The sequence below is a fragment of the Zasmidium cellare genome, assembly GCF_010093935.1.
Source record: "Zasmidium cellare ATCC 36951 unplaced genomic scaffold M409scaffold_52, whole genome shotgun sequence".
Lineage (NCBI taxonomy): Eukaryota > Fungi > Ascomycota > Dothideomycetes > Mycosphaerellales > Mycosphaerellaceae > Zasmidium > Zasmidium cellare.
This window is the reverse complement of record NW_022986996.1, coordinates 178,615-205,708: the sequence shown is the minus strand read 5'-3', so window position 1 is coordinate 205,708 and position 27,094 is coordinate 178,615. Positions and strand designations below refer to the sequence as shown.

The following is a 27,094-nucleotide window of genomic DNA, read 5'->3' as shown; positions in this document are numbered from 1 at the left end:
TCGGCGTCAAGGCCACCGCTCAGCTGCTGAACGCGGCGTGTAAGTTTGGGTGGGTACCAGGTCGATCTTGTCATTGCTCGAGGGAAGCATGTTGTTCAGGTCGAGCTCGAGGGCGCTGGTGTCTGCGGCTGCGGCGTACAGACGAACTTTCCCACCGCTGGAAAGGAAGCAGCAGAATGCGAATGTCCAGTGCCACCCTGACCGAAGACGAGACCAAGCAAGAAAGCAGGACGCAACACCACCCTCTGGTTCACGGCGACGGAATCAACTCGCCAATTCGACATGCGAAGTGATGGTTTTCCTCCAAGTTGAACTTCTCGAGGATCCAGCGTTCAGAGGGGTGGTCAGCGTTCAACGATGACCAATGGAGACGGCATTGTTATGCGAAGCGCACCAAGAAGAGCCGTGTGTGGTGTCGACGATCCTGGCATCATCCACAACAATCGGCGTGCACAGCAGCATGCTTCAACTGAGGTTCAACAATTGGAATGTAATCGACGTACATGTCGCCTCCAGACTGCACGATCGGGTCTCAGCGTGGAACTTTCTTTCCTTGTGGGCTCGTTTCCGTGGCAGTGCCGTGCTGGTCCAAGGAGTTCAGAAAACGCCGGCTTGCGAATCGATCCCTGCCATTCACTGCTTTTGGCGAGATGCTGTGCCTCTGGTTCGGCCATTCGACACCCAACGGGGTGGCAAAAGATGCGTAGCAGACGTAGTTGTGGATGAGCGTCGGCGAGTCTGCCAATGGAATGGATCGACATCTGCGACTTTGCTTCTTTCATACCAGAACGTTTGATCCTGAATCAGGACGTCGTCTTGGCAACCTGCTGCGTCGGGGAATGTCCGGTATCCTCAGACGTGTCGAACAGAAAAGATGCCTGCAAAAGGTCGAAACAACCCAGACTGATGTCAGCAGTTACAGCCGAGCGTACGTGCGGAGAACCAGATGATCCGGTCCAGATTGTGGAGATGACAGAGTAACCTACAAGAATTCGTGAAGGCAATAGCTGAGCATGGTGAGGGAAAGCTTCGACTTGACACGATCAGGTTCGAGACGTGTGAGGCGTACGAGATTGAGAAAGGACGGTGGATGGCTGGGTGTTTAGGGACAGTCTTCGTTCAGCGATTGCCATCACGGACCACGCCAGCACGGTCCTTGGGCGTGGGATATGATATTCGCGGTGATCACTCAAACGATCTTCCTACCGGAGGACTGTGATTCGTAAACTCGACAAAAGTTGAAGGCGTTGCTTCCTGATAGCCGAGTCGTGAAATTCCGCCATGTCGTTTGTTTCCCGACTATCACGGCACCTTAGCAGTATCACCAGCTCGTCGCTGCGCTTCTGACCCAATCGTTCTCCTCTCCGCAGATGTGATACCTTGTTGACTGGTGCATTGGATGATTGATCGCCATTTGCGTCCGAGAAACCTTCGATTCCCACGACAACCAGTCTCCAATCATGTCACGAATCTAGATACGTTCAAGGCCTTGTTCCAGCTCCCGAGGCGCATCCGTTGGACTCTCAACCGGCGTCGTTCAAGCTCTCAAGTGGCGAGATTCCAGTTCTCAAGGCGCGCCGCTCGTCTCTCAGAAGTCTCGCACTTCTGATTCTGCTGCGCGTTGAAGACGGTTCGCGGAAGGTCGAGTACGGGAAGCGCTCATACGGTTAGGGTCAGGGATCCTTCTTTTCCACCGCTGGGGAGTATCTGCCACCACCCAGCGCTCCATGTTCTTAATATGCACTTCTGCGAGCCCCCCGCTCATCTCAAGATCATTGGGCGATCTCGAGACTTCGAAAGGGGACGTTTCTTGCTTCGGCAGTGAAAGATTGTGGACGTACGCGGGAGGTTGGCGGTGGAGTCGTTCTGGAGGGGAGACTTGGCGGGGTCAAGTAGCGTGGGTAGGGTACGCTTTTGAGCGCCGCAGCGCTTGTTGGTCAAAGGAGAACGGCAGCGCAACAAGGGAGGCTACCTGTCGTGGTTGATTGAGATTAGGAAGCACCAGACGTCTGCCGGCGACGCCGGTTCTGCTCGCAAAGCGCTGCAGACCCGGAAGGAAGCATGGCTCCTTGCAGCGCAGAGAGGAGGGATGTCATCGACATTGGCGCGTTGGATGGAGGCGTTCGGCGCGGTGTTGGGCGTGTCGTGTGTATGGGTAGTAGTAATAGGTCATGGTTGTTATAGGTAAAGTGGAGCTGGACCCTGACGCGGAGCCATCTCCGCGTTGCTATTTTGGTGTGGACCCTAGAAACAGCTCTCTACCGCTGATAACAACAACAACAACAACACCACACACCAACCTCTACACAACCTTCACCACGAACAATATGCCCTACCTCTCTCAACCTCCCCTGCGCTGTCTTACGCGCGGGAATCCTCACATGCGCTGCAACCACCGCCCTCCCTGAGACCGGCAACTCCACGATCGCCAGCATCCTCCCCAGCGCCAACTCCAGCGCCTCGACCATCGCTTCCACCCAGACTCCACCGCCATCTTCGATCCGCTCGCTGATAGGTGAGGTGGAGGTATAGGAAACCGCAGCAGCTCGCAGTGATTGCATTGCGCACACCCTACTCACACATCCTCAGCTCCGGCTTCCCCTCTACCACCCGGTCGAACTCTTCTACCTCGCGCGTCACTCGTCCCGATAGAGTGCGGTTCCAATCTACCAGCAGCGATGTTGAAGCGCTTCACTGCTTGTACGACTTCACAGCTCGCGCCTCCTCCATCTCCAGCCCTCGATTCCCCTCGAACCGGTTCGCCGAAACGACAGACCTTCGTGGAAGCAAGACGTGCGCCGTGGAGATGAGGGGTTGTGGAGTATGGCAAGCAAGAGCACGAGTCAATTGTGAGCGAGTATAGCAGCAATAGCGCGCGCGGCGGTGCAGAATACAGGTCGGGAGACCTTCATAGGCAGTCGAGGTGGAGGGATGGGGAGGCCAGGCGGTAAAGGGTACACCGTGGGTAGATCCCACGTCATTGCACCAGAAACCGCGAACGCCGCCATCCACACCTGCAAAAGCGATATGAGCAGGATACTCCTCGGCACAGCGCTCGCGTGGAGACATGGAGGTCGCAGGAACAATACCAAGGACATGGCCGACCACGAATGCCAGGCATGAATCGGCATCGAGGAAGTGGGTAGAGATACAGAGGTCGCTGGCAAGGAGACGCAATTCATGTACAATGCAGTACAGCAATCGAACATGAGTCGCAACGATATCCTCTCCATGCTTCAATCCTTCTCTGCCCACTCCTGACCTCCACGCTCAAGGAAGGCAGCAAACCATCCTCATGCGAGGAATCCACCACCACCCACCCTGCGTTCGTTGACTGCAAAACCTGCGAGAACCTCGGAACCTCGAGAAGCCCATACCCCCCATTGCACAACACTCCATACCTCTGCTCCCCGGTCGGCCGCCCCAAACCCCAGGGAAGACAACTCCCATGCCCGTCCATGCCCAGAACGGCAGGCTGACGGACCTACTCCCTCGATTCGACTTCGATTCAGGCAGCACCAAACAGCCTCACAGGAGAAGTCTTCCAACAGCACCCCGAAGAACCTCGCCATCGAACGGTAGGTTCGTCTGGCCAGGCCTGGCCTGGTATCTCCATCTCCACCTTCACGTCCAAGCCTCTGATCCATGAAGCCATCCTCCTTCATCCCCCTGGAGATTCGAGCAGACTTCCATCCACCCATCCAAATTCACAATCCCACGAGTGAAACCACGAGGAGGAGATGTACAGATCCGTCCCTGGGAAATGGAACATCCCTCAACAGAGGTAAGCAAGATCCAAGAGCCGCAAGGAGAAGCACTGGGTTGGGGCTGGTTGCATCTCGCAGTACCTCTCACTCCCTCTCCCACTTCCAGTCCTGCCTTATGCTGTGATATCCATTCGATCCGATGCAGCCATCAGCCAGCCAGGAGATATCTCTCCATTGCCATGGAGAAGCCGCAAGCCGATATCATCCTCGCTCCTCCATCCATCCACCAAGAAAGGCCACGCAGTCACGCACAATCTTCATCTCCGTCAAACCACGAGTTCGAGCCGCATGATCGGTGGACGACGGAGACCTTCAGCATCTGCCTCACCAACCCGATGACCTCGCCAACAGTCATTCGTTCGTGATACTTGTGGCGTGGGCATGAAATCCCATGCTCCTCACCAAGTTCGTGGTGTCGACATACCACGATGGCCTTCGACTTCCAACTCTCAGCCGACCTCTGACTTTTGGGCGAAGCCAATCACAGCCCACTCGAGCGCAGCATCCATCGCGGCATGGACATATGCTTCACCTGCGAGCCTTCCTGCTTGCGATGGCCGCTGAAGGCGTCAATGCTGCGCAGAACTTCTAGCGAAATCACTCGAATCGCGGGCGATAGAGATAATGAACCTCGGCGACGGCGCAATGTTCTCGCAAGTCGAAGTCGGAGGCAACATAGATCATAGATGCACGACATGCATGGTTGAAGGTTGGGAGTTGGGCAAGTACACGGCATGCGCGGTAGTTGAAGTCGGGCATAAGTGAAGTCGAAGTCGAACATTAGCGAGGTGGTTGAAGTTGAACATTAGCGAAGTGGTTCAGGTCAGAAGTGGTTGAAGTTAGAAGTAGTTGAAGTCGGAAGTCGGAAGTGGTGGAAGTCGGAAATGGTTAAAGTCGGAAGTGGTTAAAGTTGAAGTGGAACGTGGTTGAAGTTGAAGTTGAAGTCGAGGTCGGACATGAACAACTCAAAGTCGCTCATGCCAAGTTGCCGGAGTACTCGAACTGGGGACGCGAGGTCCACCAGGACATGTACAGGTCGCGGGGTATTTACGAGGTTCGCAGACAACACCATATTCAATGGAATAGGCCGAAACCCCGGTGCGCTGGTACCCCCTCAACCCTACTGGCACAAAGTGCCCGACGACCCAACCCGGAGGAAAGTGTACTTGTGACCGGAGCCAACAAGCACGAAAGCCAACAACCCAACAGTAATGCTGCCGAAGTCAGTGGGAACGCAAAAGGGTATACTTCTCTGAGCATCTCGCAGTCGAAGAGCGAGGATGCCGCCGTCGGTCGGCGTCGAAGGCCGGCGTGGCCGATCATGAATGAAGAACAAGAGGGGAGGGGACCAGGGGAAGTGAGGGCAGGCCGCTGGAGGACATGGCGGCGGTGGAAACGAAGTCCTGGCGTGGGTCAGCAAGGGTCAACGTGAGAAGCATGCCGGAGATGAAGGTGTACTGACCGCCTCATGTCCTCCGGCCGGGCATCACTCTTGTAGCCACAACGTGGTCTTGACAATGCCTCGTCGACAATGAGGTCTTGGGCCTCTTCGAAATGAGGTGCTGATGGCCTCTTCGACATGAGGGCTTGTGCTGATGGCCTCGTCGACAATGAGGTCTTGAATCCTCTTCGACATGAGGTGCTGAGCCTCTCCGACATGAGGTGCTGATGGCCTCGTCGACGAGAGGGCTTTGAGCCTCTTCGAAATGAGGTGCTGATGGCCTCGTCGACAAGAGGGCTTTGAGCCTCTTCGAAATGAGGTGCTGATGGCTTCTTCAAAAAGAAGGCTTGCGGCTTCTTCGACAAGAAGGCTTACCGGCCTCTTCGACATGAGGGCTTACAGGCCTCTTCGACATGAGGACTTGAAGCCTCGTCGACAATGAGGTGCTGACGGCCTCTTCGACATGAGGGCTTGAGGCCTCTTCGACATGAGGGCTTGAAAACCTCGTCGACAATGAGGTGCTGATGGCCTCTTCGAAATGAGGGCTTTTGTCCAAGTCCGCCGCTCCATGGAGGAGACATGTCACGCCTACATGCCCACGTCGCTGCCCACGTCACGCCTACAAGGTGTGGCAGCCGTCGCTGGTCCGCCAGCGACGGCTGTCACTGGAGGCGAGCTATCGAAGGGAGCTATCTGCGGCCATGCGTCTGTGAAGAGTCAGCGAGGTGGAATGGTGTCAGGATGGGTGAAGAACAAACCTCAGCGCCCATCACCCAAGGCCATCCCTCCCACATCACCGTCGCCGCCCATCTCGCCCAAAACCACCTGCCGTCCATCGAATCCATCACCTGGAATCCTGTGAATGAAGGTCAGCGCGTTGTCGATGAAGGAATGGTGAGGGATGCGTACCTGGAGACACCGGGGTGCCGTGCTTCCCACTCGGTGCATGTTGAATGCTGGCATGTTGAATGCCCACCTGAAGTTCCCTTCCCACCCTCGGCAGCGTCAAACGCCCTTTGTGCAAGAACACAAGACGCGGGCGTCCCCGGCTTGGAACTGCAATCAGGCGGAGCTTGTGAGAGTAGTCCGTTCCCTCTTCGGTGTGTGGTGTGGTACTGGGGAGAGAAAGAGAGGAGGAGGAGGAGGAAAGCTGGGGGATTGAGGGAAACAGCCCGCACGGACTCCGCGCACGGACTGAGCAAATTTCTCGCTGGAGCTCCAGCACCCCGCCTCTGAGCAGGCAGCGGCGGTGCAAGTAGGGGATGTGCACGTCGGGAACGCCGAGCGAGGAAGCCGCATAACGGCATGCGCGAGTTGCGGCGACGCGAATACCATGGCAGTGCATGTTGTAGAGCATGTTCAAGCATGTGCAAGATTCATGTGTTACACTGGAACGTCTCCCAGCAACCTCATTTGCATCACAGACACGGTTGGAGAGTTGTTTGGAGGTGGGGTGGTGGGAAGCTGCTCCAGCGTTTGGGGAAGGAAGCTCCGGGGTAGCAGGAAGCCGCACGTCGGACTTGCCGTTCGGGATGCCGAGATGCCGAGATGCCTCAGGCTTGCGCAACACAGCGACGGACTGGCCGACAAGTCTTCTCCATACGTCAAGATGTCTGTATTTCCCCAGCGATCACGACCGTCTTGTGGAATGCGATGCATTCAGCGAGAAACGAATGTCAAAGCACGCGCAACTGCTCCCATCTCGCACGCCTTCACCAGCGGTGGTCACCTCCAAGCACGAAACACGCACCCTCCGCCGACTCTTGCACCCTCTGCCAACCTCGCACGAGTTCTCCACGCCACGACACAAGCAAACCGCTTTCATAAACCGCTTTGCAATGCAACGTGTTCGAAGGTAGACTTCCCACGGAGAGCGACGGATCCAGGAGAGGAAGTTCAGGCTTGTAGGAACACCGCCTGGGAAGATGTTGGATATGGGTGGATCAGTGCAGCATTTGTGGCATTTCAGGCATTCTAGGGACTCAACAACACATCTGAAGTGGGCGGCGGGCAAGTACTGTATGTGATATCATCAGCACAGCTGCTAATTTGGCGGACGAGGATACAGGAACTTGAGCAGCGGCTCTGGCGACTTAGCCGACGATACCACAAGGATGCGTATGATAGCAAGTATGAGTACAACTGGTGATCTCTTGATTGCCGCTCAAAGTCATTTTAAGCCTACCCTCGTGCAGCGTGCCTTTGAAGCCAACATTCGTTCTTGAACCGTTTCATGTGATGCTTGCGCCCAGCCATGGAGTGTTCCAGATGCTTTGTTCTGTATCGTGCTTTGCAGAGAGTCTTCAGGTCGTGAATGAGACAATGTCTACCTGGGCTACGATGAAAGAAGGTCACAAGTTCTTGTTCACGAGGATCGAGCTGCTGGCTTTCCGGCGCCCAGCCGTCACGTTGTTCCCCTTGCTCGATGACCTCGCAGCTAACTATCTGGTTCTTCAGAAGCACTCTGCCTTTGTTGCTGGTGGTCGGTCTCGCTTCGTTACAATCTTGGCCAGCTCTGGTGGTCCTGGAACCTCTTGGATGATCACCGCTTCTGGGCACTTTGTCACAGCTCTCCAAGTAGTTGTCTTGCTCTTCTTCCTCCAATCCGAGCCCTGCCATATGACCAAACATTCAGTCCATCAGCTCTTCGCGCAGCTTAGCAACTACTCAAACCGATCGTCCTTCGTGCGTTCCAGATCGCAGTCGCTGGCGTGAGGTGTGGGGCTTCGAAGAGGGCGGTGGAGGCGGTATGTCTCGTGCGCCGTCGGTCGTGGCCGTGAAAGAGCCATGGTAGGTTGCACATTCGAACCCTTTTGACTTGCTCGAGGTAGGAAAGTCTATGAATATATTCGAGATGATGTGTACGAGCCGAAGCTGGGGGAAGGGTGTTGCTCAACTGGTAGAGTTGTGTCGCGTGAGGGAGCCGGGCCCGAATTTGCCTAAACGCCGCTTATCTCCACGCTGGCGGCTTCGAGGACAACCACCCCACCCACCTATGCTCACCTTTGCCAAAACAGCACATTCTGACACATCCCTCCATGCTTTGATACATGACGCGCCAACACCATCAATGCAACCGAAGCCAGCTGCTCACAAAGCTCGAAGCGCTTCAGACGGCAGCGTCAACATGTCCCAAGCTGCTTCATCTCCGCCAAAATCCCCCTACGATCCGGGTCCAGATACCCACCGCCAACGTCGATCGAGTCAGACGCCGCGCGAAACGCACAGAAACCGAGCACAACCACGCGAGTCCAAACAAAGAGTCCATCTCCGAGCATCCTCGAATGTTGCCATTGGAGAAGGGTGGGGCCAGGAGAGGACAAAGCAGAAAAGCATCGCTGAAATGTAGACGAGACCGCGCAGATCACCAGCTCTCTTGCAGCAGAGATTCTGTACAGGTTGTCTCCATGGCGAAGCCGTCATACCTCAGGTGGTGTAGACATTGGAAAGTGGTCGACGACGTTTGCGAACCAATGCAAACTTGGCAGAGCAACTTCAGGTTGCGGATACTGAGACCGTGACAACCTGGCTGACGAGATTCCAAGATCGTTGCTTCACGTACATCTCCCGCATTGAATGCTGGTTTTCCCTTCGCTTTGCTTGTGGTCGTACTCAACTCCATTGAATAAACCCTTCTGGATGTCTCCAGAAGCTCCCCAGCCACAGTCGAACGGGCTCGGAATTGCTTCTGCCAGCAGTGACGGCGGTTACGCACGCATTCGGCACGCACGACATTCCCAGACAGGCATCCGAGCACCTCTTTCTACGGTCCTCCCGTCAAACTTCCTCGCTCCACCTCGCCCGCAAAGCGCAACCACACAGCTCGCCTGAGCACTCGATTCTCGATCACCCGCACCATGCAACGATGAGGTGGATGGAGAGTTTTATAAGAGGAGGCCTGAGCAACCTTGCGACTGAGTAGAAACATCCCAAGACGAGGAAGAATAGCAGGGCACGAAGGCTTCGACATTCGGCCTCGCAGAAAAGACAAGACTTTCTCGCGAGATCCACAATCTCTGCGGCATTCATGACGACATGGTTGACCCTGGTGGTTCGAGAGCTCATTGATATGACTGGAACGGGGTTCCTGTTCTTGGTCGAGCAGAGCTTGGCCGACGAATACGTTGGAACTGGGCCGGCGAGATTGAGGAGAGATACTTGAGCACCTTGTCTATCTGAGGCGTCTGGAATTGCATTCGAAGCTGGGATGGAGTTCTCTGGCGCTCTGCGATCGGAGGGAGAGATGGAGAACAAAGCTGCAGTCCTCACAACCAGAATCGAACTCGTTCAATCTTCCCTTCCACAAGCTGCTCTTTCTCTTTTCCACGTAGCATTTCGTTCAAGCGAGTGTGGTCTTCCTGACGTCCTTTGCGAGCCCAAGCTGCATCACTCACGCCATCTCTGAAGTCACCACGCATTCGATACCGGCCTTCTCGTGAGAAGATGACTATCGACTGGAAGACGTATCATCACATCTCTAGTGTTGGTGGAACGGCGCGCAGTAGATGCCCGCATTGCAGATGCGACAATTCATACGACATCATCATAATCCTCGAAAAAGATTCTTGAGCCGGTGTGGAATGGAGACTGGAAGTTGCAGGAGTGTTGTGTTCTTGGATGGAAATGCCGTAGACAGCACATCACATCGTTTGCTGATCAACTTGTCTGCTACCATCGTCTCCTCCACACCGGACTGTACCTCGCATTTGATGCTTCGTCGATCAAGCGCGTTGATGAAGCCAGCTCGCCATGAATCTTTCTCATTCGCTCTCAGCTGATTACGACTGGAGAGATACTACCACCTTCGAAGATGGTCCAGCCCGACCATGGAAGAACAGTCCCTCGTGGCTCAGCTCGTAGCCTTTCGATAGTATGTACATACATCCCCCGTGCTGGTGCTGAGAGCTGAAGAGCCGCCAAACACACGATGATCTTACCCATTCTTTCAGCTTTTTCCACGAACACCTCTGCTTCAGTACAACGTCCAGTTGCGAGAACTTCGTCCCAACTCCCGTCATCCCTGGTTCGCCAGCAGCAAGCCCTCCCACAGGGACTCGACCTGTACCGTCTGGCGAGGATCTCTGCAGAGATTTTAACCTCCCAATCATGTCTAAATTCGACGCCCCCTGCCGCAAGCAACATCGAGTCTGCGCTACTCCGAACCAAGACCAAGAACCAGCTAAAGAAAGAGCGTCAAGAGCATGCAAAGGCACTCGAAGAGGAGGCCAAGACGAAAGAAGTGGTCAAGCCGAGCGTGGAGGAGCCAGCTCAGGAGGAAATGGTCAGTCGCAAGAAGATAACGGAGAATTAAACGCAGCCCAAGCCAGGTAAAGCCAAGATAGCTGGCGAGGTGGAGCGACTGGCAAAGGCGCCAGCGCATACCAGCAGATGACGCGCTTGAATGATCTCTTGTTGATTGAACCTAAGGGACGTTGGGGACCCGTGGGAGGAGTTGTCGGCGTAGATATCTGCGATGGGCCGAACAAGGGTGGGTAGGACGATTTGGGTTGACGTTGCGGACACAGTAAGATGCTGAAGCTCTGGAACTTGTTGAGAGTGGATACATGTGCATGACCGTTGAGGGCAAGAAGTTTGTTGAAGCTTTGGTTGAATGGTATCTGTTTGGGATCTCGAAAGTCAACGTTCTGCTCAAGGAACGTATTTTCTGGGGACCACCCTCGCCGAAACCAAGACCGTATGTTCATGCGCTTGTATACCCCATGCCAGTTCCTTCACAGCTTTCCCGACGTCCTCCATCTCTGTTCATCCTGCCTGAAATCGCGAAAGCTCACCAGACATGTCCATCTACAGCTCTTCTCTCCCCCTCCTCTTGTCATGGGATGAAGGATGAGCTTCGCCGGCGGGATTCGAGACCACTGTTTCTTTCTCCGTGGGTGAGGATGTAGAATGAGGCATCGATTGTATCGTTCTGTTGCGCTGTCGATGGCAGGTATTGATGTTTTCGTAGCATGGGAAGCCTCACAAGGAAGTTGTATAAATTTAGATTTAGTTCAGGGTCCACCACGTGGGCCCGGAAATCCAGGGTCCAGGGTCTCCGCGCGCTGGCGACTTCCCCCAGTGCTCAAACTCCACCACTACAGCTACCAGTTCTCGCGCCAACCCACGTCCCACCTACAGGAAGCCAACAACACCCAGTACTGAAAGCGCCGCACCGTGTGGACTCATACACTCCCTATTCGGCCAGTTCAAGACGACAGACCTGCCGGCGCGATCCCCAAGAAGCCACTGCCTACGACAAGCCCATGGGATACGAGCGCAATTCGAGTTAGAAGTCTCCAAGTCAAGCCAGAGCCAGTTGTCGCAATGGCGCATCAAGAAGACGGATATGCAAGGCAACCGCGAGGCCTTCGCCTGATTGATGCAGAAGTGGGCGAGCTCAAGACCTGGGGACACACAAAACTGCTCGGCCATTTCTGAGGCGATAGGTGTGGGTGAGTTAAGACGTCACGAGAGAGGAACACAATCAGCATCGAGGGGAGGATGATAAGCGAGGGCATGGGATCTGATGCACTTTGGCGTGGCAGCGATATCGAGTTCGAAGAACCGACCAAGGAAGCGGTTGGGACAGAAAGCAGCAGCGCCGTGATTTGAGTGATCAAGGCCTGGTACCTAACATATGATGGCTACACCAGAAACCAACACGTTCGATCCTATTGGCGCTGATCATGGGCGAAATGCTGAGCGCGTTTGTCAACAAGAAGCATGCTCCTTGGCTCTGGTCAGAAACCCCCAGAAAGCAATCGAAACGATGCCGTGCAATACCACGGCCTGCGGTGGTGATGCATTGAGTACTTGAGATCGCCAATACAATGTGGCGTACACCATTCGTGCTCAACCTGAGTGGCATCTTCCCCGCCCATGGTCGTCCACGAGTCTCGATTTGGCGACTGTTCCGGCTTGGTTCGACTGTCTCCAGCTTACGCGATGCGTGGTACCAACGTATACCAGAATACTGCCAATCCGTACCGCATTTGGCCCAACACAATGGAAGAAACCTTCTTCAACACATCTACCTCTGCGCTTCCCAGGTCTTCCTGCATTGAGAAGCACAAGCTCGACTGCTTCTCATGGTTCAAATGCCGACACATGTTCGCCATCTGACCAATTGCCAACGAAAGAGATATTTCGATGCCGTGGGAGACAAGCACCACAGCTACGAGAATGGAAAATTGAAAGGCTTTCTTGGACAACGAAGAGAAGCTTCAACAGCAGATCAGCCTGCATCAGATTGAAGTGCTCGAGTCAAACTCTTTGCACGGGATCATCGAATGACTGTCTGCAAAGGAGACTCAAGGATCTCAGCCATGGGGTTGGAGTCAAGGTTGAACTCAGAATCTTGACGGAGCCTGAAGTCTTGGAGTCGTAGCTTTGCGCAAGAAGTCTTCTTACATGGAGCCGCAAAACAATGGAAAGCGCTTCTCTTCATGGTCAACAATCTCGAGTTCTCTTCCGCGGCATAGCAAAATTCTGTTGATCGCGCAGCAGATCGTTTCTAGGCCCCTATTGAACGCCCCCTGAAGCCTAAATCCAGCTACCACATGGACCTAAGCGATATGACAGGCACCGCAGCGCAGCAACTGTACTGAATCTGCGTCGTTGCCAATGTATAGGATGGAGTATGCACTTCAGGAGAGCACCGAGTTCGCAGGGAGGTCCTGCCTCAACCATGTCGCATTCGTCCTCGACCTTTTTACGTTGTCGACTGAATGTTCGACCTTGCGTTCTTGTCCATGATGAGTGCCTCGACCGCACTCGAATACGCCACTTGGAATGCTGCAGGGACCGACGAAGTGATTTGGCGTGAAGAATGAGCATGCTGATATGAAACCATTCCAACAATCGACACTGTTGCAGTCTCTCGCCAGCACGCTCGCAACAGCGGTGCCCAAGCGCGACGCATCGGCTGCGCATTCGACATCCACCTCGAAGCAGCACGGCAGATATATCTCACGAACGTGCAGAGTTCAGCGACCCATTCGGTCTTCTGATCATCTGTACAGTACATCAGGGGAGCGACCATTGCAGGTGTGGCAGCCCAGCTATCAACCGTAGCTAACACATGCTTGGGATGATACTTCGGTCGTGCCGTGCTTCCAAACCATCTCGTCCTGCGAGTCCGTCAATCTCCTGGCGGGCCATGGAATGACAAGCACAGATGTTGGGGATCTTTGTATGCAATGTGGCTTGAAGTTTGGATTCTCCGTTCACCGAGACGGAACTATCTCGACCCAGGCCAAAGCCATCTACGTTGTGAGAGAGCAGATGTCATGGTCAATCTCATTCATCAGCCAGGATCAGGATGTTGAACGCCCAGCGCATCTGGTGTCCGGCGAACGATGACTCCAATCATGCCTGGTGTGTGACATCAGAAATCGGAATCACCCACAAGGTCCCATCCACTCCTGCTGAGATACCTGTACGATTTCGGAGCTGACCTCGCGAATATTCAACCTCCTCCATGCCGAGTCATTACTTTGCTATTCCAAATCTCCATGAGAACCACCAAGTCTCGTCCGTTGGGGAGCCTGTCGAGGCAAAGTCATTCGATGCACGCCATTCCCAGGAGCGGTTTTCGGCGGATATCAAGAAGTCCACCAGATCTCTGCGCAAGCCGCTGCTTTGATCTCAACATGGCAGTTCTGGGATCCGCGAGCTGCAATGGGGAGACTTTGGGACATGCTCTGTTCGATCCATTGGTGTTCAACCCTTCTCCTCAATCCGCTCAATCATCTTCTCGATCGTTCCACAGCCGCTCACCATACTCGAGCATTTCAATGGCACATACCTCCTGCCTGCGCAACAAGCAGCAAGTGGACGATAGGCATGATATGCTGACGTGAATGGCTTTGCCCTTGAGCTTGTGACTATACTCCTGCACTTCACCAAAAGATCCCTCTGCTCTGACACATCATCGCCGACCTTTTTCACGACTCTCTTCGCATCAGGCCATTTGAATCCCAGAACTTTGATTGTTATAGTGGAGCCTGCGTGTACGAACACAATCCTTTTCCGCTGACAGAGCTTTTCGACGGGAAAGCGTCGACGCTGCATGCTGAACGTCTGATCATGATTTGAGGCTGCGAAGGGTGGAGGACGGAGACTGTGTGCCGCATCGAATCCCAGCCATCATCTTCTACAACGATCTTCACAGCGTCAGTACTTATGTCTTCCCCGTACGTTACTCTTGCACATCACTTCGATCAGCGGGCATCGAATTAAAAGCAGATTGCTGTCTCCAGAGGCGAAGATGTGGCCATGCACTGTACACCGCCACCCAGACCTTGGATGTTCAGGTGATCACACGCCGAGCAAAGCGTTGATGTATGGAGGTATGTCGATGGGGATTTTCAGGGGTGACGCATCCATTGCAGCGGCAAAAGCACAAGAGTTGATCAATCGCAGGGTATTTGAACATATCTCCCACAAGTCCAACTCCGTCAACATCCATTTCCTTACTTTCTCAATAAACAGCCGCGACCAACAAAGGATATATACGAGCTTGATGGTACGGCATGCCTCGCAATGCTGTTGCTACGGCTTCTGAAATGCACGATCGATCGTTGAGCGTAGATGGCCTGGAGGCAATCGGACTTTCGACATCTCTTGAGTTCATGAACCATTATGTGCCCAATACTTGTTGACTTTGAGTCCTTCGAGATACAGGCTGAAATCTTCCATCCTACCTTCTGCTATAGTCGGTCGACATCCCGTTGAAGGAGGGAAGCAGATATTCAAGAATTTGCCTCGGTTTGAGATCGATTGCTCGACCTTCGTAGATACGCCATACGCTGGTTCAACAGGCAACTCTGTCTACTGGTTTATCTGGAAAAGTTGTTTCTTCACATCGAGCTTCGTCATTTCGTCCAGAGATCTTTGCAGACTTCATCAGCCCTGAGCCGATCTTGTCCGTCTTCAGCAATCTTCTCGCACGCGATTCTTGAAAGATTGAGCGGATCTCAACGTCAAGTTCTCCTACTCCCTTATTGATCGTCAACCTCGCTCGTTTGTCCTGTTTTGTGCTCTTTCTGCCCTTCTGCCGACTTGGAGCATCTCGTGTATGAAGTAGTAACGATCCTGTGGCATCATGGAGCGATACCAAGGGTGATGAGCTTCGAATGCCGCAAAGTCGCTATTTCCAAGCAAGATGAAGAAGTAAAAGACTGCTCACGGTCAAACTCCTAGCCTTGAAACGATGAATACACTTAGAAACCCTGAGGATGGTAGAGCATTCATGTGTCTACATCTTTACCGTAGTCACTGGCTAAAGTTAAGAGACGCTGGATAATCGAGGAAACTAGTATTCAAAGCTATCCAGCTGCGTATGACGAGGCTGAACCTGCAAGGTGTATTGGAAAAGATCCACCTGCTGATCCATTATGATCATGGCCTGTCTGGACAGCAGCGAGGAAGAGAAGCAGTCGTTGATAATCATCCCAACACCCCAATGATCTCTTCGTCTCTCAGTCGATTGTACGAACTCTTCCTCCATGCACATGATGCTCAAGGCTCCTATATCATCCTTCACGCAGACTTTGTCTAGGAATTGAAGCCCATGCCTTCTTCTCAATACGGTGATCTCTGATCGAACTGACAATGATGATCTACGTCTACGATAGTCTGAGACTGCTTGTCGATCCATGTACGAGTATCAGTAACGGCACTCAATACGGATCAGGCCGTTGGCAGAGCTTCGGCAGCCCGAAGGTAGGAGATGGACTACTGATCGTGCGGGCGACGAGCCTTAGATCATGATCTTCAAGTCGCATGAACAGGTTCTCCCAGTGATGGGCTCGCCATCGTTGCACCGTTCGGACGGCACGAACGACTTATGAGGTCTTCGGCTTCTATCATACAAGACAGGTACCGAGGAATACAAAAGATTGCATACTGTCTGAATGATTCACCATGGTGAAGCATTGCCATCTACTCCATCCGTCTTTGTGTATTGATAGACCGAGATGTTCAAGCTTTCACAATTGTACTTCCCATGGCAACAGTCTGCCAAACTCGCTGCCTCGATCATGTCACCTTGTCTTGGCCTGCTGTCTGATCGACAGCAAACCAGGAACTCTTTGCACATCTCGCTCCACTCCTTAAACATGATTCATCCCTGAGACGTGGCAACATAGTCCAGCCGAGAAGGCTCAGATGCAGAAAACGTGCGGTAGAACCCCGCCCTGGGGAACGGCAGACTGGCCCTCGTGGTGGCGAATACGGACAACCGTCCAATTTGTCCCAGGCTGACTCGATCTCAATCCCACACCCTTCTAATCTCTCCTGCGGGCAACGTAGAATGCTGGAAGCTTTAATCAATGTCAGCGAAGCTCATCACCCAATCATTGTCATTCCATGCTCGAGCATGATATCTCCACGGAACTCGTCTCGTGTGAGAACATGGGGTCGACATGATGGACTTTGTCCCTGCCTTGGTGCAGGAGATCATATGATCGATGCCCGAAGCAACCGTGAGAAGCTGTAAACAATAAATGGAGAGGTATCGAATGTTTATTCAAATGAGGTACGGTGAACGGTCCTTTGGGTGCGTGAAGTTCTGGTCAGGGTTCAATGCTATTTGTGCATTGGTGTAGCTACAGCTACATTGTCGCTGAGCACGGGTCCACTGCTTGGGTCTGCAAAGAACATCATGGTTTGGACGAAGCACCCACCCACACGGCATTTGTTGAGAGCTGAGGCGGAGAAAAGCGTTTTATTTGCTGGGGTTTTGGGCCATTCGAGGGCAATGGGAACACAGATCGAGAAAGCCGCGAATTGAAGACAAGGCATGCCCTTCAGCTGCAGCAAGTGGTTCTGCATGCGATTGACGTCTCGATGTTCCTTAGATCTTTGCCGTTCGAGATGAGCAAGACGAGTCGCTCCGGGAGGAGATGTACGTTCCAGAAGCTTGAAAGCAGGCAACGTTGGGATGGTGCGATTTGAGGTTGTTGTTGCGCTCGGGAGGTGCTTGGCTGGAATCGGGGAGCTTTGGAGGATTGAATTGGACCATGGAGCCGCACGCTCAGACGCTGTGTTCTCCCCCTGTTGGTGGTGGCTTTTGGGGTTATGCTGATGGAGAAGATATCTTTAGCAAGCAAGTTCTGAATAGAAATGAGAGACACTTGCGAGGAAGCATGGATTTATCTCATGAGAGCGGGATGAGGGGGAAGACATCACTCTGCTCAGTTGAGGAGGCTCTGGGATCTGTTGCGCATGATGACAATAAACGACGTTTGTGACTTCAAGCGCTATATCACTGTGATCGATGAAATGATCAGCCCGGACGAGTCATTGCTCTTGGGAGCATGACTGCTACGATGCCCCTGTCGAGCCCCTTGATTGTTGCATATGCCAGATCCGTATGCTGATTCTTGAACTTCTTCGAGTCTTATGGCCGTGGTCTTCCTCGATGCTCTACTCCACACCACTCTCGAAGCACCACAAGGTCCATTCATGAAGGTTGAGTACTGCCTCCGTCTTGCACTGGCGTTCGCTTATGGACACTCCAGCGTCCCATCTTAACTGCTCCTTCAACAGTCACTGAGTCAGGTCACGGTGCGAAAGGGGACGAGGCGTGTGTGCCGGCGAGAGGATACATGTGCGGTGATGTGAGGGTCTGCTCTCACTTTTGACGTCTCAGGAGGAAGTGTTGTGGGATGGTCGAGAGAGTGGGACGTCGAGAAACGATGATGGTCAGAGGGCAGTCCAGAAACACTTCAAAGGTGGATCGCGATATTCGCTGTCAATTCCTTCACCATCATGGGCTGGAAGATCTCGTACGGTAGTAAGGTGAAGCATTCCGGCTCTCATGCGTGCTGGATACGGGTTTCTCCTAGTTTGCGGCGACCTCCAAGACTTAATCCCCCACCCAGCCGTTGCCCCCCACCTCTGTCTCGATACCCCATCTCTGTGTTCTGTGTCATGCGGGCCCAGTCGTGCATTTCCTCAAGACAAGCAGCGCAGAACGCAAGACTGATAGTAACAGGAGCACTTCGTTCCGTCTCCTGATGTGCAGGCTTGCGCATGGCAGAGCCCCGGTGGTTGTCAGCCGTTTGGAATGCATCCTGCAGCGGCTGCTTGGAGCTCCATAGCCAGATTTGCTTGTGGTACGCCTCGCCAGCGAGCTCTGCCTTCCCCAAGCAATCTCTCTCTCGCAAGCTGGACATCATACGGAGACAGACCGGAGGCTTCTCGAAGCATGCGCCGCGGCGCAGGATGTCAGCGGTAAAGAGAGTGCGTTGATGTGTCTCTGAATGTGCGAGTCTTCGTGCCCTTCAAATATCTGACGAATGGCGTGCACTGCTGAGCGCAGTCAGGGGATCGAAGGTGCTTTCTGTACTACCTGTAGGCGAGCGTGCTTCCGCGAGAGACCAGATGTCGGATTCGCTGTTGTTTTCGAGATGGGATAGTCTCAACAGGTTGATCTTTTGGGCCCAAAATTACACATTGTCCTCGATCTGTGTTTGACTTTGCTGAGGATCTCATCGTACAACTCCAGTTAGCGAAAGAGATGGCAAGAGTCCTCTTCTCCTCAGGCAGCAGATACGACTCCACTGCTCCGTTGGTGGTGTAATTAACTTCAGGATCGTCATCGACGATAGTAATGTCATGGAACCGACTATGCTTGAGCGGCGATTATGTTGACGTTGAACGTAGAGCTGGGGTAGCGTGGCGAGGAAGGCAAGGCTCGTGCTTGCTATGAAATGGAGCACCGAATACGCTCCTCCTTAGCTTGCTCCTATCCATGGTAGCTGGACTCACCACCACCGTCCAAGTGATCGCCGCAGAAGACGTGCGAGCAGTCCGCTATCCAAAGCTTCGCCGTTCGGGATAGCGACGCTCTGGTCTCCAGAGCTGGAGAGTGAATGTACCTTGTCCTTGTCGGCGTAGATCTCTGAGACCGTCGCTTGGCAGATGCCTCATCTGAAGACGGTCTCTTCGATGGAGATGTCGAAGTCGTTGGTACTGGTATTGAGCGGTGATGCTTTGACACTGGAGGTTGAATTGGGGGAGCGCAGTAAGGAAGGCGAGGTGTCGGCGTATATCTTGGACACGGTGGATTGGCAGACGCCTCATCTGAAGATGATCTCCTCGATGGAGATGTGGAAGTCGTTGGCGCTGGTATTTGAACTTTGTCGCGCCGCCATTGCATTTGTACGTGAGAGCGTGGAGAGATTGAGAGCATGTGTGAGAAGACGTTATGGGCCACCTGGGTCACCAGCACGTGCCAGCAACGTGGCTTGTGGATACCAGACCCTGAACTAGCGTCTTTCCTTCCCAACTGTGCAATCCCCGGCAGTACACCATCCGTATACTCCACTCCGCCCCTCCGCAATGACAGATCCGCCTCCATCCACTATTCATCCAGGAGCTGCCTTTCGAACGCCAGCCTCAGCCATCCTCTTCCACTTCGTATCGATTGTTCTGCTACAGCAGACAGACATTAAGTGGTCTCGACACGGCAGCTTCAACCCTATTCCGACAGCTGCGCCCCCGTCATCCTCTCCAAGCTCCGATTATCAGCTGTGTTGTGGATTGCTGACTCATGCCGTCTTTTCGCGCAGCAAAAGGGAGGCTCGGCAGACTCAAAGTCTTGAAGACTCTCCGGTCGGGAGGCAATGAAAGACAAAAGAAGCAGGCACTCCGAGGAGGAATGTCTTATGGAGGAACAACATGAGGAAGAGCGAGTTCCGTACCAGTCAGGACTGATGGTAGTCATCAACTTCTAAGCGTCAGCCCTCGACCGTCAACTCAAACCACATGTCATCACATCAGGCATCTTGTTCTCTCGATGCCTCGGAGTTTGATCCTCTCGACTGAAGCTCAAACGACCTCAAGACGGCAATCCTGCGTACCAGCCATGAACTATTGAGTCCCTCCATCTCTCCGCAATGGCTACTTCATATGCCTCACAGGCTCAGAGCTCTTGCCAGATCAACGGAAAATGTGGTCGAAGGCCCGAATTGGTTGCCTGAGTCTCGTCGTTGAACAGACTTGATTGGATACTCAATCAGCAGAGGCAGAGATGACCTGAGCTGTGGTAGTGGTGACGAGGTGCAGTGCTGTTGATGCTGTGGACATCAATAGCAGCCGAACTGACAGTCAAGAGAAGATACTCCCATGGCGTATCACATCATCAACACCACCTGCAGTGGTTTAGTTGGTTGGCTCGTCGTCGAGCTGCCTCGCTTCTGGCCATCTCTCGAGGTCCGTCTCGAAGTTATTCGTCTTGGATATGGCGTTGCCGAAGCAGCTGGACGTTGCGGACGAAATACGCAGAGGGAGCAAAAGCATGCAGCCTGCCAGTTTAGCCATGTATTCTTGTCATCTGGACACCAACGCAGCGGCAAGACTCAGCGCTGCACGGAACACGGCAGAAGCCTGTCAATCAGGTCGTTTACCAGAATCATGAAGCCAACCAGTCCTGGGTAGATCGAGCAGTCGGCCGTCCAGCTGATTGATGATGCTCAACCCAAGATCTTGTTTCACATTCCCGCAATGCATCGTTATCTGGCTTTCTTTCTTCAACGCCGCTCAGATCGCCAGCGTCAAAACGATGGTGCTCGGTGAGGCCATCGCTTCAACTCATCGACTCGTCCAATGTGTGAATACTTGCACGCTTGATCTCCACGTTGGCTTGATCATCTTCATCTCAATGCCAGTCTTTCCCGGGTCTCCCGTCCAAATCCAGCTATCCTGGAAGAACCAGTCTAGAAGTTGCACTCTCCTCATTATGAAGATGAGCTTGTTGAGCGTAAAAGCTAGGCGACTGGCATGATCTGTCCGAAACGTGGATTGTTGTCAAGCTGTGAGTTACTTGATTGTAATGGTGCTGCCAATCTTATACCATTCTGCGAAGGATGGAATTGACGCTGCTGGAAAGACAGCAAGTGTCTGGTATTTGAGCCTTGCGAAGGGGTTTGCTCGCAAAGCCGGACTGCACTCAGATTGGCGATCTTCTTCAGGTGTGCGATCAAGGATGATGGAGACGAGCTAGTGAAATGAGCTTTTGCTGTGTATGATCGTAAGAAAAGCGGAAGCTGGATGCTTTCTCTCTGAATTTCTTGTTGGAAAGTTTGCAACCTTGATCGCGCTGGGAGTTGACCTCATTTGGCTCTTCCTCTCCTTCGATATAGGTATGGAGTCGCCATGTCCTTCAGCTTGCACAGTCACTCTAGCAAAGGGCAGAATATCGTGCGTGCCTCCTCATCCGGATCATCATTGGAGATGGTCTCTCACGACCAAGTCCAGGATGCTGAGTCGAAACGAAGGATATTCCCCATCATCGAAGTCCATGACCTGGGCAGCTCGAGTAGAAGGGTTACTGTTACATCTTCGCAGCTTGAAAATCCCGAAGTCCCTTGCATGGTCTTCACCAAGCGAGGAACGAAAAGAGCTGCAGCGGTGCAGGAGTGCGACTGCGGAGTACATCGCCTTGTTGGAATCACATCTTCAGCAGATGGACCGCAGTACGATTGTAGCTTCCAGATGTACTCAGACGCATCATTGATACCGCTATCGATTGTGGTCACGGAGCAGGCAGTCGAACTGACGAGACGCAGTCGTGGAGAGAACATTCTCGGGGGTTTGTGGCAGTGGAATCGCCAGTCTAAGAGCTCAGGAACAGGAAGACCCTTCTACTGTCATTTGGCTCTTGGGTGCAGGTGTTGATTGTCGGTATACATCGTAGAGCAATCATGAACGTCCTCCGATGATGGGAACCATCGAGGGATCTGGTGCCATAATGGATGGAGATTCAGAGTTCAAGTCATGAAATGCAATGCATGATCTATTGGGCTGACATCTTTCCCTCGACATCGAGGTTCAGCAGCATGGTTGTACGCCGATGTCGTCGAGAAAGCTGAAGAGAGATATCCGGACGAGATGTGTTTACCGAGGAGTGTCTTGAAGTATCTTGAGTCAAAGTGCTGGCTTGCTGTTGAGACCATGGAGTCTTTTTTTACAGCCTGTAGATACATTGCTTCTCACAATCTCGACAAGACATCTCGATGTGAAGCCTTGAGCATCTTCTTTCGCCATGGTATGGTTGTGCCGTAGCCAATCTCATTGATGCTCCCTCTCGCATTCTGGCACTGGTATTTCAGCAACCTGGCTCTCTTTGTCGTATCCTCTGACCATCAAGACTTCATCGCCCTCAAAACGAAGAGTCTTCCCTTTCCAGAAGCCAGCTGCTTTTCAGTCGTATCTCTCCAGCAAGTGCCGATGCATGTCGAAGTTTGAAAGCGGTGCTCCCAAAGAAGATGGGAGTATGAACAGCTCTCGCCTCGGAGCTCTTGCTCTGCGGGTTAAGCTGGCTGGCGTTCCCGACAATGATCTCGCTCGCATGCGCGGTGGCTATGATGTTGATGCAATCTTTGATCTTTGATCTTTGCCTTGGGTCTGTTGTTCATCTCGGATTCGCGTCCTCGAACAGGGAGGTTGCAGCACTGTTGCCTGCATCGTATAGCGTGCTTTCAGCCGAGGAAGCGTCTGTGCCCGTCTGTGGGAGAGTCTTGTCGGAGAGTATCCAGATATATCGAGGGCATTCGCCAGCTCTCAAAGACTGCTTGATACGGGCATCAGCCTTCTTGACCCTTCTCCCACGGTCGAACGGATCTTTCACAGCCAACTTGGAGGGCGTTTCGCTGATCTTCGCCTCGTCATTCTGCCTTGCCGTCACCTTCTGAGCATTCGCGTGAGCTTCGTCTCCTTGGCGACCCCTTTCTCCGCCCTTATCCCCTAGACGCTGCCCAGCACATTTCTCCTCCGCCTCCAGTCTCGCGCCTCTTTTCTGCGTTGCTCTGCCTCAGCTTTGAAACCGAATGGCCGCTTCTTGCAGTGCTGGCTACTAGGGCGAGGAGGAACTTGGAGGGACGTTGGGCCTCTCCAGATGCAGAGACGTGGTGAGTGAATGCGGACCGTTGGCATGGACTGTTTGCCGTCGAGTGTTGCGAGACTGAGTGTTCACAGCTTGGATGTGCGCTGATGCTGTAGATATGGAGGGATGAGGTCGCCGATGAGACATCGCCGCGGGTTGAAGAGTCGTCGAAACTTGCATGGAGCAGGTAGGGCATCGCTGAGGGCTTCAAGAAACAAGGCGGAGATGCGATCAGTTGAGAACTGGGGTGATCGACGCTAATCGCCGGTATCTCCACCGGCCATCACGGCGTACCAAGCCGGGCCGAAAGTGACGCCAGCGCCGACTCCTACCCCAGCTGTGCCCGCTTCCTTCCCCAACCGTGCAGCCGAGTGGCCTGTGCACTCCTTCTGAGACATCACCTCCTGCCTGCCGGGTTTGGTCGGGCATCAACCACGCAAGTGCAGGTGCATGACAAAGATGAGAACCGCGATATAGGATATGTTAATGTGTCTCTCATAGAAGAAAGCTATCATAGGGAATACATCTTGCAAATCACCCTGAAAGTACCGAAATTCCAACTGCAACGACGGCACAGCGAATACGTCTCTCATTCGAAGCGGCATTGTGATTTCCTCCTGAGAAGGCATCTGAGACCGCCAAGATTGCTGCCTGCACACCGGAGCCTCTCTCGGAGGGTAGTCGCCAACTGAGGTGGAAGTCGCGGGGTGGGGTAACCTCATGTTCTTCACTCGTCAAGGCCGGATATATATTGCTGAGGCACATGAAGTACATATATTTGTGATTATGCACGTTGGAATTGATCTCGTCGATCTGAACATCTTGATTCTGCGCGACGCTGGCGATTATATACGTTCGATTGGGAGAATTGGAGGTTGGTGAAGCCCCTTCCTCCTGCGCCTTCCCCGGCGGACCTGCAACTGCCACACCGTCCAGCGCCTGCCCATTCCTCTACCTCTCGTTGAGATGATGCAAGAAAACTTGCGCAGATGACTCACCGCCGTCGCCCCAGCTTCTGTCGACATTTTCTCCCCCACCTCTCCCTCTCTTCCTCTTCCTTTCCCCAACCACGAGGCGCCCGACGCCAACGACCATCGAGGACGACGACAACCTCCTCTCCACCGGAGTTGACTGGACTGGATTTTCGTATGTCTTCGTCGCCCATTGTGATGTCCATGTCGTTGCTCATGTCGCTGCCCGCGTCGCTGTTCGTGTCGTTGCCCACGTCGTTGCCCACGTCGCTGCCCATGTCGTGATGTTCTCACTCTTGACCTCTAACCACAGCACTGGACTGGACCTCGAGCTTCCATTCTGGACTGGACGAGCCTCCCGTGGCTTCGATTGGCAAGTTGACTCGTTTTTCGGTCCTTGACAGGCTCACTTGAAGCAGATTTCACCATGCCTCAGCCATTTCAAAGGCTCCAAGAACCTCAGCCATTTCGAAGGCTCCAAGAACCCGGCCATGTCGAAGGCATGAAGACCCAGCCATGTCGAAGGCATCAAGATCAGCCTGATTCACCGGCTTCGAGACAAAGCCATGTCGAAGGCGTCAAGGTCAAGCCTGAGTCGCCGGCTTCGAGACCATGATTGCTGGCAAGATTGATTGTCGCCGAGCTGTACGTCGCACGCCCCATCTCACCTCTCCCAAGAAAGACCTGCTGACATGACTTGCAGTTTGCTCACCTTTACTTTGGCCTATCTTCGCTGATCGTCCAACCTTCGGGAAGGCATCGCAAGTCGCTCCGACTCAAAGGAGGCCAGTTTGACTGGTTGGTTTGGGTGGTTGAAACTGTTCTGGCCTTCGGGTTCAATGATTGTCCCTCACCACCATCGCCGTACATGTTTGCTGCGGGTCCCACGACCCTGGCGATGAGTGCGACGATGAATGAATATTCTTCCATGATCACGGTCCACCCCCGTCATGGCCATCAACCTTCATCACCGCCATCAACCTTGAACAACATCTTCCACCTTCATCCACACCACGTACCTTCATCCGCAGGCTTCACCTTCATCAAGAATGTTTCCGCCTCGATCAACCTCAATCATCGTCACTTCTGGCGATGTCCCCAGCGAGCTTGATAGATGATGGCGAGGATGCGGTGGGTCGGCCATTGGTAACTGGATGGTATTTGGGGATGATTGAAGACTTCATCAATATTTTCCGCATCTCAACCAAATTTCGCGGCTGATGGAGCCCGCCCTGTTCAATTCTGGGGCATCTGCGCCCGTTCTCCGCACTCGCCCACCAGCTCCCCATCCAAACCGCTCCCCATCCACTGCTTCACCTTCATCTTCGCCATCCTCCCTCCTCAGCACCCTAGCATCCTGTCCCGGATCCAGCATGACTTGGCGGCAGCGGTTGAATATGATCATGGGCGACGGCCTCAGCCTTGGCCTCGCACTGGCGCTGATTTCGCGGCGATGGCATAGGGTGAGTGAATCTCTCCCGGCGCATCGTGTCTGATCTTTCTGACTCTCTGCCAGCGTCATCAACCTCCTCAACGTCCCCCATCCACCGAGCCACGAGGCTCACCAGACGACCCCCTCGGTGCCGCTCTCTCCTCGACATGCGCCCACTCTTCCCCTTGGCTCCTCGCCCAGCAGCGAATCCAGCACCCACCGGCTGCCATGTGCCAGGGCCAGATCCCCACCTCTCATACCAGCCTCTATCACCTCGTGCACCGACGTGATGGCTTCGTCGCCGGATCCAGCAGTGAGAAGGAAGGACGTCCTCTACTGATAACCGGCTGCTGCGAGCCATACTCTGGCAGAAGAGGCATAAGTTGGTCGGCCAGGGCCAAGAGACAGGAGAATTCCACCGCGATGAAATTGGGCGACAGCGAGAGCATTGCTTTTACACCAAGACACCTTCGGCAGCGCAGGTTCTGCCACCACCGTCGCCGCGTTACTTTCAAAGACACCCTCCTCCAAATCCACCACTCGTAAACCAGCAGCTTGAGCCTCAATTCCGCCGCCGCTGCCGCTGGCACAGTTGCTTCGTTCAGCTGCTCCACCACCATCACCATTGGCAAACAGGCAGCTTCCACTATTCCCATTTGAAGGCCAGCAGACTCCTTCACCATCCCCATTCCCAAACCCGCATGCCTCGATCTTCGAGACAAGCGTATGACTACTGGCAGGACCAACCAGCTAACTCTCCTGGCTGCCCATCCGGCGGCGCTCTCCACCATCGGCACTCGCAAACCAGCACCAGCCTCCACCATCCCCATTTGCAGACCGGCAACCTGCTCCACCATCTCCATTTGCAAACCAGCAACTTCCGCAACATCGCCTTTCGAAACCCGGTGCCCTCCTCCACCCTCCCCATTCAGCACCCTCCACCACCGCCATTCGGAAAAACACCTGCTCCGTCACTATCGTTGCGCTATTTCCATGGGCAACCTCCGCCACCGCTGCACACCTGCCACCGCCTCGACCCGCCGCTCTACTTTCAACAGCGCCGTCCACCATCGTCACTCGCAAGCCAGCAGCTTGAACTCGTCTCGTACAGCCAAGACAATTGTCGGAAATCATCGTATCGTCCCAGGCGGCGCACGACCGCACCGTCCCATCCATCGAGCCGCAAAAGGATCCACTACGAGTTGGAATGGCGTCTGTTGGAATGGCGTCTGTTGGAATGGCGTCTGTTGGAATGGCGTCTGCAGCAATGCAACAGGTGGAAGGTGTGGTGGAAGGCATTGCCGGAAATCATCGCATCGCCCCAAATCCCACGACCGCCCCGTCCCATCTATTGAGCAGCAAGGGACCAGTGAAGAGTTGGAATGGCGTTTGCAGCAATGCAACAGGCAGGAGGTGCGGGCGAAGCCATGGTTCCGGGGTTCTGAAGAAGAATCGTGAGAGGACAAGACTTGAGCGCTCCAAGAGCCGGACTTCGTGGTCTTCGTGGGTGTTTGCTTGAGCATACGAAGGAGATGCACCTCCCCCAACACGCGCATTGTATCTACCGTCTCCAACGAGACGATCCCGGAT

General features: G+C 53.8%; 6 protein-coding genes across 6 annotated transcripts; 3 read left to right on the top strand and 3 right to left on the bottom strand.

The window, feature by feature from the left end:
• Positions 1 to 4,887: 4,887 nt before the first annotated feature.
• Positions 4,888 to 6,565, bottom strand: M409DRAFT_60318 (uncharacterized protein; the record flags this gene model as incomplete). The annotated part of the gene is made up of 5 exons (XM_033814435.1): positions 4,888 to 5,170; positions 5,230 to 5,515; positions 5,584 to 5,796; positions 5,832 to 5,915; positions 6,118 to 6,565. The coding sequence occupies 5 exons, from the start codon at positions 6,563 to 6,565 to the stop codon at positions 4,888 to 4,890; spliced, it is 1,314 nt and encodes a 437-aa protein (XP_033660955.1).
• Positions 6,566 to 7,530: 965 nt separating this feature from the next.
• On the top strand, positions 7,531 to 8,557 carry M409DRAFT_60317 (uncharacterized protein; the record flags this gene model as incomplete). Its single annotated transcript, XM_033814434.1, has 3 exons — positions 7,531 to 7,785; positions 7,844 to 7,998; positions 8,083 to 8,557. 3 exons carry the CDS (start codon positions 7,531 to 7,533, stop codon positions 8,555 to 8,557), a joined length of 885 nt encoding a protein of 294 aa, XP_033660954.1.
• Positions 8,558 to 10,135: 1,578 nt separating this feature from the next.
• On the top strand, positions 10,136 to 10,519 carry M409DRAFT_29512 (uncharacterized protein; the record flags this gene model as incomplete). The annotated part of the gene is made up of 1 exon (XM_033809504.1): positions 10,136 to 10,519. One exon carries the CDS (start codon positions 10,136 to 10,138, stop codon positions 10,517 to 10,519), a length of 384 nt encoding a protein of 127 aa, XP_033660953.1.
• A 10,853-nt stretch (positions 10,520 to 21,372) lies between these two features.
• On the top strand, positions 21,373 to 21,894 carry M409DRAFT_60316 (uncharacterized protein; the record flags this gene model as incomplete). The annotated part of the gene is made up of 1 exon (XM_033814433.1): positions 21,373 to 21,894. One exon carries the CDS (start codon positions 21,373 to 21,375, stop codon positions 21,892 to 21,894), a length of 522 nt encoding a protein of 173 aa, XP_033660952.1.
• A 736-nt stretch (positions 21,895 to 22,630) lies between these two features.
• Positions 22,631 to 24,350, bottom strand: M409DRAFT_29510 (uncharacterized protein; the record flags this gene model as incomplete). The annotated part of the gene is made up of 2 exons (XM_033809503.1): positions 22,631 to 22,962; positions 24,191 to 24,350. 2 exons carry the CDS (start codon positions 24,348 to 24,350, stop codon positions 22,631 to 22,633), a joined length of 492 nt encoding a protein of 163 aa, XP_033660951.1.
• Positions 24,351 to 25,255: 905 nt separating this feature from the next.
• M409DRAFT_60314 (uncharacterized protein) lies at positions 25,256 to 26,803 on the bottom strand (the record flags this gene model as incomplete). Its single annotated transcript, XM_033814432.1, has 4 exons — positions 25,256 to 25,429; positions 25,638 to 25,868; positions 26,014 to 26,467; positions 26,526 to 26,803. 4 exons carry the CDS (start codon positions 26,801 to 26,803, stop codon positions 25,256 to 25,258), a joined length of 1,137 nt encoding a protein of 378 aa, XP_033660950.1.
• Between the last annotated feature and the right edge of the window lie 291 nt (positions 26,804 to 27,094).